This window comes from Dermochelys coriacea, chromosome 6 (assembly GCF_009764565.3).
Source record: "Dermochelys coriacea isolate rDerCor1 chromosome 6, rDerCor1.pri.v4, whole genome shotgun sequence".
Taxonomy (NCBI): Eukaryota; Metazoa; Chordata; order Testudines; family Dermochelyidae; genus Dermochelys; species Dermochelys coriacea.
In genome coordinates this window covers 90,546,129-90,560,095 of record NC_050073.1, presented here as the reverse complement: position 1 = coordinate 90,560,095, position 13,967 = coordinate 90,546,129, and the positions used below count along the sequence as shown (strand labels likewise).

Below are 13,967 nucleotides of genomic sequence, written 5' to 3'. Positions count from 1 at the left end.
CTTACTGTTTTTTTCACAGGAAATGGAGTGGGACCATGACATTTGCTGCTAAATGAAATAAGAATAACCACGAACTTCACTGCATTCAGAACTAAATGCAAAACCTGCCCTTTGACTTGAGGTGATTTTTCTGCAGTAACCCTCAGCGATAACTAATGATAAATTAGAATACTCACACTTCATATTTTTTTTAAAATAATCTAACAACTTGAAGCTCTTTTCCCTTGGCTGGGCTGGAATAGAGAATTTGATGTTCACTTCTTGTGGAAAGTGCTAGGATGCCACAGTAATGGTTGACATAAAAACTTATATGGGGTTAGAAGTGATGTATATTCTTCCTAGTGACATCATGTTCAAAGGGCTGGAAAGACATCAGACCAACCTTTTGACCAGTGGAAGACTAAATTTCTTTTATCATTAATGGGTCATCAGAATAAGACCCCTGGATCCCTTTGTTTAATACACAGGTTTTCTTTGTTCTCATAATTTAATGTCTTGCTTCAGTGGATCTTAAATATTTATTGCAACATTCCCATTAGAAAACACCTCAAGTTTCTCTTCCAAAGAAATTTCTACTATTGTTTACAGTAACTTTTCCTTTAAAGAGGAGCTTACGTTTAAATGGAAAATATCTGGGTTTGAAACAGTTGATGCTTCTAGTCCAAAACGTTGCATGAAAACAAGCTTTCATTTTTTTCAAATTCCCCCTACTTTTGCTGTTTCATCCTTATGTGGAGTAATCGGTTTGTTGTTCTCACTATCCTATACTTAGCAAGCAACTCATTTAATGAGGACAGGGTTTCAACTGTAATAGGGAATAAATAGGAGTGGATGAAATCTTCACAATAGCAAACCCCATTCCATGAAAATCTCCTTAAAGATAAAGCAAAAGGGAAGAGAAGTGCAGAGAATGTGAATGAACTGAGATACGTGAATTGAGTTTTCTGATGGAATATTTTTCAAAGTGTTCCATGAGATGAAAGCAGCTCTTTAATGGTGTGAGGATAACAGATAAATTTTCTGATTGTACTTATAGCCTCCGTCGTCTAGGTGTCCGAGTCGCTGACGAACATTAATGAGTTTATCCTTCAATACCCTGGGAGGAAGAGAAGTAATATTATTCCCATGTTACAGATGTGGATTTGAGGCAGAAGGAGATTGAATGAATGATTTTGCCCAAAGTCCCACAGGAAGTTGGTGGCAAATTTAAGAACTGGTCTATTGAGTCTCATACCAGTACATAAGTCCACAAATCGCCTTTAATTTCTTAGTTATCTGAGAGTTGAACACTATTTTATTCAAAGGTGCTAATACAAGGGATCCTCTCATTCACCCTAAATCCTGTGTTTTTTTCCCCTATAAACTTAGTTCTCTTGCAAGGTATAATACAGAGAAGAGATGGGGTGGCAGCTTCAAAAAGATGCTTTCTTCTTTAGACGGTATCCACAAGCTAATTTTTTAACTTTTTAATTTAAAAAAAATACTAAAACAAGCTTCTTACTTCTGTGCCGGGTTTTCCCCGGTGTGCCATGTGGAACTGGGGTACTACTGAACACCCTGATCCACCAGCCTGGGCTCCCTCTCATACTGTACTGCTATGACAAACTGCAAAGCCCTCCGGACTGCACTCTCACCAGCACACATACAGGTAGGAACATACCCATCTGCAGTTACACGCAGGCTCTCTGACCATCCTCTGCATAGGAAGGCTACAGTTAAGGCAACTCCCAGCTCCCCAAGTGTGCACCGCTCTGAAGTATAAACCCAAAATGATACCGTCGTGCGCTATACAGGGAACTGTACAGTTCATAAAATTTGCCCCCTCCCTCAATGTGGAGAGGAATATGCAACAGCCTTTGCCCTGAGTTACGATTGTCACCACTTCACTCCAACTCAATGGTTTAGATAAAGAAAAAACAAGTTTATTTAGTACAAAAGGTAGATTAAGTGGTTATAAGTCATAGAAAACCGATGAAAGCAGATTACCTAGCAAATAAACAGAAAACGCAAACTAAGCTTAATATACTAAATAGTTTGGCTATGAATAGCAGATTCTCACCCTAAGAGATGATACAAGGGGCAAGCTGCACTTGCTTTACAGCTTGGACTCCCCAGGTTTTTTCATTCACAGGCTAGAAATCCCTTTAGCTTGGGTCCAGCACTTCCCTCAGTTCAGTCTTTGTTCCTCGGGTGTTTTCAGGCGTCTTCTTGTGTGGGGAGTGAAGAACCTCAGATGAGATCACTCCCTGCCTTATATAGCTTTTGCGTATGGCTCAAAAGCTTGTTCCCAAAGCTTGGTTCCCAGACTGGTCTGTGAAAAAATACTGCCATCCCAAGATGGAGTCTAGAGACATATGGTCTCATCACATGTCCTTGTAGAGTCATGGCAGCCAGTACTTAGAGGCTATCTGTAACGTTTTCAGGAAGGCTCCCCAGGTGGGATTTAAACTTCTCCTAAGGCCTATGTTTTTTCCTAATGGCCCATTGCCCTGAATAGGCCCTTCCCCACCCACTATCTAGACCCACTATCTAGAAAGCATCTTGTCTAGTGGGCATTACCCAGGTGTAACTACATTTGAAATATAATTACATTGGCTGTCAGGTTCCTTCCCTACTCTGAACTCTAGGATACAGATGTGGGGACCCGCATGAAAGACCCCCTAAGTTTATTTTTATCAGCTTAGGTTAAAAACTTTCCCAAGGCACAAACTTTGCCTTGTCCTTGAACAGTATGCTGCCACCACCAACTGATTTAGACTAAGAACAGGGAAAGGACCACTTTGAGTTCCTATTTCCCTCAAGTATCCCCCCAAGCCCTTATACCCCCTTTCCTGGAGAGGCTTGAGAATAAACAAGATAAGCACAAATCAGCCATGGATTTTTAAGACCCAAAAACCCCAATGAGAGTCTTAAACAGTACTTTATTAGAACAACAACAACAAAAAAAAAAGATAAGAGAATAACTCTGTAAGATCAGAATGGAAGATGCTCTTGCAGGCAGTCAGATTCAAAACATAGAGAATCCCTCCAGGCAAAACCTTAAGTTACAAAAAGACACAAAAACAGGAATACATATTTCCTCCAGCACAGCAAATTTACAAGCCAAAACAAAAAAAACCTCACGCATTTTCTAGCTAGATTACTTACTAACTTTACAGGAGTTGGAGGGCTTGCAACCTTGATCTGTTCCCTGCAAAGGTATCACACAGACAGACAAAAGCCTTTCCCCTGCCTCCAGATTTGAAAGTATCTTGTCCCCTCATTGGTCATTTTGGGTCAGGTGCCAGCCAGGTTACCTGAGTTTCTTAACCCTTTACAGGTAAAAGGACTTTGGCTCTGGTCAGGAGGGATTTTATAGTACTGGGTAGTGAAAGTTGGTTACCCTTCCCTTTATATTTATGACAGGCAGTATTCATAACTTCTGATACAAAAATGATGCATGCATAAAATAGGATAATCATACTCGGCAAATCATAACTTTTCCAGTGATACCTCACACGACTTATTTGGCATAAATAGAGTTGCCAACTGTCTCTAATGAGACAAACCCAAACACCCTTTTCCCACCCCCTACCCCGCCCCTTTTCTGAGGCCCTGCCCTGCTCACTCCATCCCCCTTCCCTTCATCACTTGCTGTTTCCCACCCTAACTCATTTTCACCTAGTTGGGGCAGGGGTTTGGGGTCTGGGAGGGGGTGCAGGCTTTGGGCTGAGGCTGAGGTTCAGAGTGTGAGAGAGGGCTCCAGTCTGAGCCTGAGGCAGTGGATTGGGGTGCAGGAGGGAGTGCGGGGTGCAAGCCCTGGGAGGGAGGTTGGGTGCAGGAGAGGGCTCAGGGCTGAGGTAGGGTGTTGGGGTGCAGGATGGGGTGCGGGCTCTTGGAGAGAGTTTGGGTGCAGAAGGGGGTGCAGGCTCTGGGAGAGAGTTTAGGTGCAAGAGGGGGCTCAGGGGGTTGAGGTGTGGGAGGGGGTGAGGGATATGGGCTCTGGCCGGGTGGTGGTTAGCTCAGGCGTCTCCTGGTCAGTGACGCAGCAGGGCTAAGGCAGACTCCTTGCCTGCCCTGGCCCTGTGCTGCTCCCGGAAGCGGCCGTCATGTCTCTGCGGCCCCTGTGGAGGGTAGGGGTCTCCATGTGCTGCCCCTTCCTGGAGGCACCGCCCCTGCAGCTACCATTGGGTGCAGTTCCTGGCCAATGGGAGCTGTGGACTTGGTGATTGGGGCGCGGGCAGTGCATGGAGACCCTCTGCAACCCTCCCACTCCTGGGGCTGCAGCGACAAGCTAGCCGCTTCCGGGAGCAGCGTGGGGCCAGGGCAGGCAGGGAGTCTGCCTTAGCCCCGCTGTACCACTGGACTTTTAGCGGCCAAAAATCTCCAGGTTTGGCATCAGTAGCCTACAGGAGATAGAGCCTGATTCCAGAAGACTCCCAGCAAACCTGGAGGGTTGGCAACCCTATGCATAAAAGGAATCATAATTAGGTAATAATTGTATCATAATAAATCACTATGAAGAATATGGGGTGCAGTGTCACAACCTTGTTAATTTGCACACTTTATAAACCATTCTAAAAAAGTTAGAGCATTGATTCCCCAGTTCCCAGCAAGGATAATGCTGAACTGAGGTGTCTCATAAATACTGTAAGCCTTCATTATTTTTGCAAACTATATTACAGAACATTTATTAGCATATCGTGAAGTATTATAAATATAATAATTAAAACTAAGCTGCAGTTGTCAAAATATAAACTGAAACATTGTGTGACACATGGTTCTTTTAATTTTTGTTTGTACTTGCTAATTTGTAGTAATTAATCATTCTTGATTAAGTCTATGGGTGTTGTATACATATGTACCTGAGGACAGAATCTGGCTTTGTGTATTATGCTTTACCTCGTATTCATGGATAGTATTTTTTTTTTTTTTTTTGAAAGAACATATCCAGGCTCTGTAAATTAACCATTATCATCATTATCATTATAAACCCAAAGCAAAAACAAACTGTAGAAGTCACATTTCCTCTTACAGAATTCAATAGGGCCTTTCACTAGAATGGGCTTTTAAAGTATTACAGAATTCTGCTGACCAAGAATATAAATAAATCCTGTAGTCAGACCTTTTATCAGTATGCCTAGCTATCTAAGCTGTCTAATTACACAGCAAATATTTTCATGTATATGTATTGTATAACATTCAACACATGGGAGGTAGCACTGGTTTAGTGGTTAAAGGACTGGGACTCAAACCTTGGTTCTTTTCCTGGATGTGTCACACACTAGCTGTTTGATATTGTGATATTGGACACGTCTTTTTCCCTCTCATCAGCTCTGCATGAGGGGGAAAAACTTGGGGACAATTCAGAGATATTTCAAGGACTAGTGTAAACTTTGAGACTTTGAGCAAGAGACATGCAAATATTATAAGTACATTATTCCTACATCTGGATTTTCCTACTTTCAGTAAATTATTTGTAGCAGAAGTTTAGCGTGCCAAAAAAAAAGGCAGCAGCTAGCTAGCTCCATTTACTAATGGTAACACTGCAAAGTAAATTTTGAAGACAGAGCACGCTGGGATCTTCTCTCGCAGAATATGACCAGATCAGTGCATCTAAATCAGAGGTGGGCAAACTACGGCCCGCGGAACCGTCCGCCCAGCCCTTGAGCTCCAGGCCGGGGAGGCTAGCTCCAGGCTCCTCCCCTGCTGTCCCGTCTCCCCCACCCCGGCAGCCTCAGCTTGCTGCGCTGGCAGCACTCTGGCTTGCTGCTCCTGCCGGGCAGTGCGGTGGTGTAACTGGCTCCGGCTGGGCGATGGGGCTGCGAGTTCCTGCTGTTCTGAGCTGCATGGTAAGGGGGAAAGTGGGGGGGTGTTGAAGAGTGGCAGGGGATCCTGGGGGGCAGTCAGGGGACAGGGAGCAGGGGGTGGAGGTTCTGGGGGAGGGCGGTCAGGGGATGGGGAGTGGGGGGGTTGGATAGGCGTGGGAGTCCCGGGGGGGGCCGGTCAGGGGGTAGGGGTGTGGCTAAGGGGTGTGTGGGGGATTGGATAGGGATGCGGGCGGTCAGGGGACAAGGAGCGGGGGGGGGGGGTTGGATGGGTTGGGGGTTCTGAGGGGGTCAGGACATGGAAGGGGGCGAGGGCCAGGCTGTTTGGGGAAGCACAGCCTTCCCTACCCGGCCCTCCATACAGTTTCGCAACCCTGATGTGGCCCTTGGGTCAAAAAGTTTGCCCACTCTTGATCTAAATCCTCTGACCCAGGAGCCTGCAAATAATCTCATCCTAATAGCGGAAACACTTTTGTTAACAATATACCATATCAGAGGGAGAACAAATGAAAATTATTGAATGTATTCTCTGCAACTTCTATGCATGAGACAACAGTAATCCCTAGGCTCTGTATAATTTAAATATTGGAGTCAGCTCGTAATTCCACAACTCGTGCTTCTCCGAAAACAAAATTAGTAGTCTTAATCCAGAACCAATAAAGCCCTCAAATGGAAAATATTCTGTTAATAAAGTAGCTAATCTGTTACATCTTTATTTAAAAAAAGAAGACATTTTTGGAGTTCACTTTAAGAGTACATAGGGCCAGTTAATGAATGAAACCTTAACATGTAGTGTTACTGTATATGTCATTTGGAGTCCTCAGAGCTTTCAAGAGCTACTTTAATCTTACATTTTTTTTGATGAGGGTGAATGTTATTTCTTCCATAGTTTTCTAAAACGATATCATTTTCTCTTCCATACTGATGGAGAGTATCCTATCAATTTCAGCATTTGTATCCCTGCAACAAAATTCTTTAAAAGATGTAGCTTTTCTTGGCTTTATTCTTAGCTGATTAACTTTTAGCTGTATGCCATATAGTTTTAGCCATGTTGGTCCCAGGATATTGGAGAGAAAAGGTGGGTGAGGTAGTATCTTTTATTGAACCAACACCATTCTCTCACCAACAGAAGTTGGCCCAGTAAAAGATATTACCTTACCCACCTTGTCTAACCTTTAACTGATCACTTAACAGGAAATTGATAATTACAGAGTAGTATTTTGATAATCTGGTGCTTGTAAAACACATTTTTAAGCCTTATGTTCTGTATTCACTACAATTATAGAGAACAGTAAAAAAAAAAAATAAACTATGTAGTCATGATATCAAATTTCATTGCAGATTGAATCCACATAGCTCACTAGAGGGCACTCTCTGCTAGTGGATTCAATTGAAGATACCATAGAATTATTCTATTTTAGTTTCATTTCCAATTACTGTACCTGTGATCCAAGAGGGAAGCCAGTTGTTGTAGCAAATGATTTGTATATTCATATTAGTGCTGACCTAATGAGGTTTAATAAACTGTGACATTCAGTGATGGTTTAATAAACTCTGATATTCAGTGATGATGAGACCTACCTCTTCTATAGAGCTTTTCAGCAGTAGCTCTCAAAGCACTTTACAAAGGAGATTAGTATCATTATCGACATTTTACAGGTGAAGAAATTGAGGCACAGAGGTTAGATGACTTGCACAAGTTTAATTGGGCTAGTGACAGAGCTGGGAGTAGAGCTCAGGGCTCCAGAATCCCAGTTCATTGCTCTGTTGTCTGGACCATGCTGAAAAAGGTGGAAGTTCCATCACTAGAGATATTTAACACTTGACTGGTCAAAGCATAGGTACATATACTAGAGAGACAAATTCTGCAGTGATCAGAATAGGGTAGATTGGCAAGATAACTAGTCTCATTCCATTTTGAATCTTTGTGATTTTGAGTAAGAATGCTCCTCAAGGTAGTTATTTTCCATCAACTTTCAAATCCTATTTTATAAACTGTCTTCCTTTTCTTCTCCTACATCCCTCCACTCAAAAAAAAAAAAAAAAAAAAAAAGGTCCTTCTGATATGTGGAAGAAATTTCTAATTTCTAATTTTTGTGTGTGTGTGTGTGTGTGAAGGTGTCAGAGCGGGTTGAGAGAAGACTTCAAGAGATAGAACAAGAAATGCGCACAGAAAGGCAGCTGGTAGAAAGACGCCACGACCAACTAGGACATATGTCTGTGCAGTTACAAGAGGTATGCAAGATAGTTACGTTAATTTCTTGCTGTACTTGTGAGCCTGGCTCAGACAAGGAAGAAAGGGGTCAGGTGTCACTTTTCCATGGTTTAAAGTATGTACATTAACAAGCTCTGCGGGCTATACCTCTGACAGTGATAAGCTATAAAGACTGTCATTCCCTGATGCAGTGTTGCTAGTGTTAAATGTTTCTTGTTAATGGCACACAGATCCTAAGAAAAAGTCTGGTTCCTGGGTTTGATCCATTTAAAAATGTTTGTATTGTGTTTTTTATTCTAAAATTGAACTATTTAGGAATAGTGAGCCATCACTTTTTGAGTACTGTTCTATGGGCCAATTAAATATAACATACTCCACCTTTCCAGTGCTGTGAAATCATTTGCTCTCAAAGTGAATTAAATTTGGTGAGCCACAAGAATAGTGCTGAGGAGATGACCTCAATTATTGTTCATTTTAGAAAAGAAAATTAGGAGAATTTTTTCCCTGGCTTTTTTTCCCCCTCTTTCTTTAAAAAAAAAAGTATAAAATACACAAAAGAGAGGCAAGGAGCTTGCTTCCAAAACTAACACATGAGAAACCAGGAAGACTCAACATTTTGCATTCTAATTTTTGATTTGACTAAGAGTTGAGCTATTATTTGGAATACGATTTTTGACTGTACAATGGGGATCACTGCTGATATGAAATGTTTAATATTTTGTCACTTTAAGGGGTGACTTGTGTGCTTTTAAAAAGGCAACTGTGGATTATACACTGCAGTGGAAACTGAAGTGGATTAATTTATATTGACACGTTCTGTTTTGTAGAGGGCTAGAAATTCTCCTTAATGGTCATATTTAAGAAGATAACATACTCTTTTAATAGGGGAAAAAGTTATGCTTATCAAAACGTTTGTAGTACTTTGCCAATTGAGGTCAGTAACAGCTTTACATTTCTACCTCCCTTTCCTCCCTTGTAGATAATGAGAGGTGGGTGAGAGTGCTTCATTAGGATGGGCAGGAATGCTGTCCCTAGCCTCTGTTTGCCAGAAGCTGGGAATGAGCGACAGGGGATGGATCACTTTATGATAACCTGTTCTGTTCATTCCCCTCTGGGGCACCTAGTACTGGCCACTGTCGGAAGACAGGATACTGGGCTAGATGGAGCCTTGGTCTGACCCAGTAGGGCCATTCTTATGCTCTCAGAAGAGGAAAGTGTTTCTTAAGGATTTTCTGAGAGAAAAATTCTTCAAATATTTATACATCAATGTTCAGACTTTGTTAGTGTCCATTTTGTGGACATATGTTTAATGAGAACTGTTTGATGTGTGATTTGGTACTGTTACCGGCTGACATAAATACATTTCCTTTTTTACCCTTTATAAGGAGTAATGATTTATCTTAAGGACATTTTTACAGTTGGGAATTTAATTTTCAAATTGAAGACTGATGTTTTACTAATGATGAATGTGTTCTGTGTGTATGTTTCCCGAGCAAGATGTATGCTTCCATAATCTTTGTTGCAGCACTTTGGAACAATCTGTTGCACTTTTAATGGCTGATGTTAAATTTTATGCTATTGCATCTTCTGGTGAAGGTAGAACAATATAATCTCTAAATACTTTGCTGAGTTAAACAGCAGTTTGGACAAAATGCATTCGAGAATAATTTTGAAAAAGAGCATTTTAGTACTCTAATCCTACTTCATGCTTTGAAATAGTGGTTAGATGGATCATTGACAGTAGCTCATTGTCAAAGGCCCCAATCCTGAAATGATCTTTGCATGGGTGTAGTCCCCACGGAAGTGTGTAGGATTCTGGACAGGCCAAGGGGTCTCCCTGTATGGAGCTCACTGAAGATTGCCCCTAAGGTGGAAACTGAGAATTCTTCTTTTCTCAAATTACTCAAGGGAAAACAGTGGACAGAAAAGGCAGCAATATTTCAAGCTTCCATACGCTGCCTCCTGAAGAAATTGCCTCACTCATTCTTTGGCTTTTTTGTTGAGACTGACAACAAGACAGCTGACTAATGACAATATTAGTGGTAGGTTTTGTGATGGATATCTGTCAGCTGGAAACTGTACTGAGATCCCCAATTTATTTCCTAAACTAGACCACAGAATATCCAGCAGATGGTGCTAACTTTTTGCTACTGCTGACCAGGGCTGGACTTGAAGTGAGAAGCTCTTTATCTTGTTACCAGTACTGGAAGAGCCATCCCCCCTAATTGCAAATAAAACCTTAACCATCTGTCACAGGGTTGGTCCCTGTAGATAGATGAAGCCAAGTGACCCTGGACCAAAGCAGGTGAGCCCAATCCAGCAAATAAAGATGGCTGGGCTATACCTGGGCCTATAAAGGGCTGCTAGTAGACAGCTGGAGGAGGAAGGATTGAGACAGGTTGAGCCCTAGGAAGGGAAAGCCACACAGGAGTGGAGCTAGCTCCTCTGGTGTGTCCTTGCAGCAAGGGGCCAGGGAAGCAGTCCTGTGGCTGCTACTCCACGCAAGGAGCGGAGCTGATTGAGTCTGGGAACCTCCCAGGATCTGGAGTGCTAGAAACCCCTGGGAGGGGTGGCCCTGAGGCTAAGGATTTAGTTAAGATTGTTTTCTGTTTGTTTGTTTGTTAACTATTGTTAAGAAAATAAACCTCCTTGACTGAGACTGGGTGTGGCAGCACATGCTTTGGAGCTGGGGTGAAGGTCCTGCCTGGTGAGATCAGCCTTTATAGGGAGAAATTTCCTTTTGGTGTTGTGTATATTGGTTTCAAAAGGTCATGTACATAATAGTGGGAATGTTTTAGTTTTTTAAGATGTCAGGGATCAGCACTTTTCCACCTGGTCACTGCTGGTTCAGGGCTAGCACATGAGAAGACTTATTAGTTCCCAAAGTATTTGTATTGAGTTGCCAATAAACATTTTACAGTAGCCTCTCCAATATGTCAATTTTAGCAGAATCCGGTATTATTATATATTAATACTTCATAATATGCTTATAAAGTATTGGTTTCCAGTCCTGCAGGAGGTTAACAGAACTATATCACTTTTTTTGCTATGTCCTTAGTTTGGCGTGTGTGTGACATTGGTCCAGAACAGAATATAGCAAGTTCCAGATCTCATAGCTGTGATTTGTGCATTTAGATAAGAGAATTCATTACACTCTTTCAGGCACAATAGACTTAGTAATTTCACTAAGGAGTTTTAAATGTTCTTATTTAACTGATTAACCTGCTTGAAAGGTTGAGTTATAGAATATCAATATGACTCTTTGGGTGAAATCCTGGCTCTGTTGAAGTCCATGGTAAAACTTCCATTGACTTCAGTAGGATCAGAATTTTTCCCATCATCTTTTGTAAAACAGCATGAAAAACATACAGGAAGTTTTTAAAAAGTTTGTCTCTCAGATGAATTAAAAAAAAAAGTCCTTTTTGTTTTCCAAGACACTTTTCAAAATATTGCTACTAAAAATAGAGCCTTGAAATGAGAAATATTAATTGTCCCAAAATGTCTCCATTCAATATTGGGTCTGAATGGAATGTTATAATGGAATGTTACTAAACTAGTTGCAACTGTATAATTTAGGTAATGATATTAGTTTACATTCATTAAATCAAACAAGTTGAAATATGCCTTTCAGCTTTTGTAATTGAGACAGCATTTTAAGATTTAAATGTTGATGCTGGTAAATATTGAAGAAAATGCAATGAAGGCAACTGGCCACTACTTGTCAGTATTTCACCATCCTACAAAAGCCATCATACTAAATTTAACAAATGCAATTGCACACTTGCAGAGCCTAGCTGAACATGACTAATTTCTTTTCTCAGTGATTGTTTTCCATTTTTGAATGTTCAAATTTATTATTTTTATTCTACCATGTTGCTGTCATTAAATTAATTGTTTTTTTTTAAATGACATGACTGTGTGTTATGTAGAATGTATTAGGAATATTTGTCCATCTTCAAATTTAACAGTTAACCCATATTTTTGAGTTTATTTGTATATGATGTGGCTGGTATGATTAAAATTATTTTACTAGTTGTATTTTTTTCCTTTGTTTCTGAGCTACCATAATTACTAATAGTATTTAAACATTATGTGCATGTGAAGCAGGGTGGATGAAAATTGATGATTTTTAAAATTTAAATACAGGTTTATTTTTAAAAATAAACCTATTTAAAATTGAATTTGAAATTAACAGCCGTTAAGACCTAAATTTATAACTATTAAAATCATTTAGATTAAATACAAAATATTTTGTTTTAGGTTTTAAAAATGTTTAGGTGCCTAAGTACCTAGAACCAGAGTCTGTTGAAGTGCTAAATCAGATTTTGACAGAAATAGCCTCTTCTGCAAATGCAGTAACAATATTTTTTTCATTTCAGTTTATTCAACTAGTTTAGTTCAATCACTCGTTCATTCAAAGTTAAAAAACCAATTGGGAGTTGAAAAAGAAGAAAAGCTTGTTTTCCTCTACCAATCTATGATTGAAAGCTTGGGAGGATGAGATCTACTAGTTTTAAAAACTTGAAAGACACAGTGGCTAGAAACAATAAGTTCAATTACCTAATTACAGATGATACTTCATTTGTTTAATAAATCAATCAGTTTTAAATGCAAAACATGTTTTGATAAACATTTGATACCCTTTTTTCCTTAGGTTACCACTACATTTAAGGTAGTTTTATTTAATACAAAAATGCTGGTTTTGTGCATTTTAGCTGAATTTATATTTCCATCCAAATAGAGCTTGTTGCAAATCACAAGTAAAAAATTAACTATCATCTAGTATATGCTTCATACACCATTTTCTAAAGTAATAAATATAAAATGAATCAAAATAAATGTAAATAAAGCAACAATTGCTTAAATAAAGTCTTACAAATATCATCTATACTCCTGGTTAGCAAAAAGAAGCACCAAATTTAGTTTATAGGGATATCTAGTTGTAAATCAACTTGTTTTAATGGTTACCAACAAATGAGAATCTACCATCCCTTAGGAAAAGAACTAAAAAGTACAAATTCAAAACATGATGAAAATCGATGGCTTAAATCAAGTTTTCCTGCTTGTGTATTTAATTCATGATTAAAATCCACCCTCAAAAACTTTTTTCCAAACTGTCATCTTTAGTTAGAAAGAGAAACATAAATATGCACAACTAGTTTTTAGCATTAAGATGATGTATATGCAACTTAAAAATCATATGATCTTTGTTTGGCTGATCTTGTGAGTCCTTACAGAGAAATGCTGTCAAGCGGTTTGTCTAAATGTGAGGGGGGAAGAGAGAAATGGAAGACTTTGGGAGTGGAGGAAAGGAGGAAATGGGGTGCATACCGAGGTCCTGACATGAGGGAGGAGATGAGGATGATGCAGGGAGTCCTTGAAGTAGAGGGGGATGGGATGATGGGACACAGGGCATTTGTGGATGAGAATGGAGGAACGCAAGGAGTCCCTGGAGTGTTCAGTGAGCTCGGCCTACTGCAGCAACAAAATTTGCAATCCTCTAGCAGTTCTTCTTCCCGCTCCCACACCACTTGTCCATCTTCACTTACTACTTGCTGCCTTACTGAGAATACAAGCTCTTTGGCAAAAAGACTTGTCTGTTTATATTTTGTTAAAATGCTGTGTGCATCAGTGGCACTGTATGAACCAAAATAGTTCTTCGAGTGCTTGCTCATGTTCTTTCCATGCTAGGTGTGTGCATGCTGCTTGCACTGTTGCTGGCGATTTTTCCCTTAGTGGTATCCGTTGGGTCAGCTCTAGCGCCCTCTGGAGCTGCATGTGTATGCACTGGTGTAACACTCTGTACCCCAAAGCAACACCCTGGTACCCCATATTTGCCATGGTGATATGATTGATATGTTTTGTACAAAGCATGCCTTGTGAGGTATCATTTTAAGTCTTGATCTGTTGAACATTAATATCCTGTTGGATTGTATGTGCTATCA

The 13,967-nt window shown here is 40.3% G+C and overlaps 1 protein-coding gene across 2 annotated transcripts in view; it reads left to right on the top strand.

Moving 5' to 3' along the window:
* Positions 1–13,967, top strand: part of CEP128 (centrosomal protein 128) — a 434,621-nt gene that overhangs the window by 51,823 nt on the left and 368,831 nt on the right. The window contains exon 8 of one of the 2 annotated variants that reach the window (XM_038407035.2): positions 7,926–8,042. The exons of the other annotated variant lie outside the window; for it this stretch is intronic. Within the exon in view, the coding sequence (XP_038262963.1) occupies positions 7,926–8,042 (117 nt within the window). The remainder of the gene's footprint in view (positions 1–7,925; positions 8,043–13,967) is intronic. 2 annotated transcript variants of the gene reach the window in all.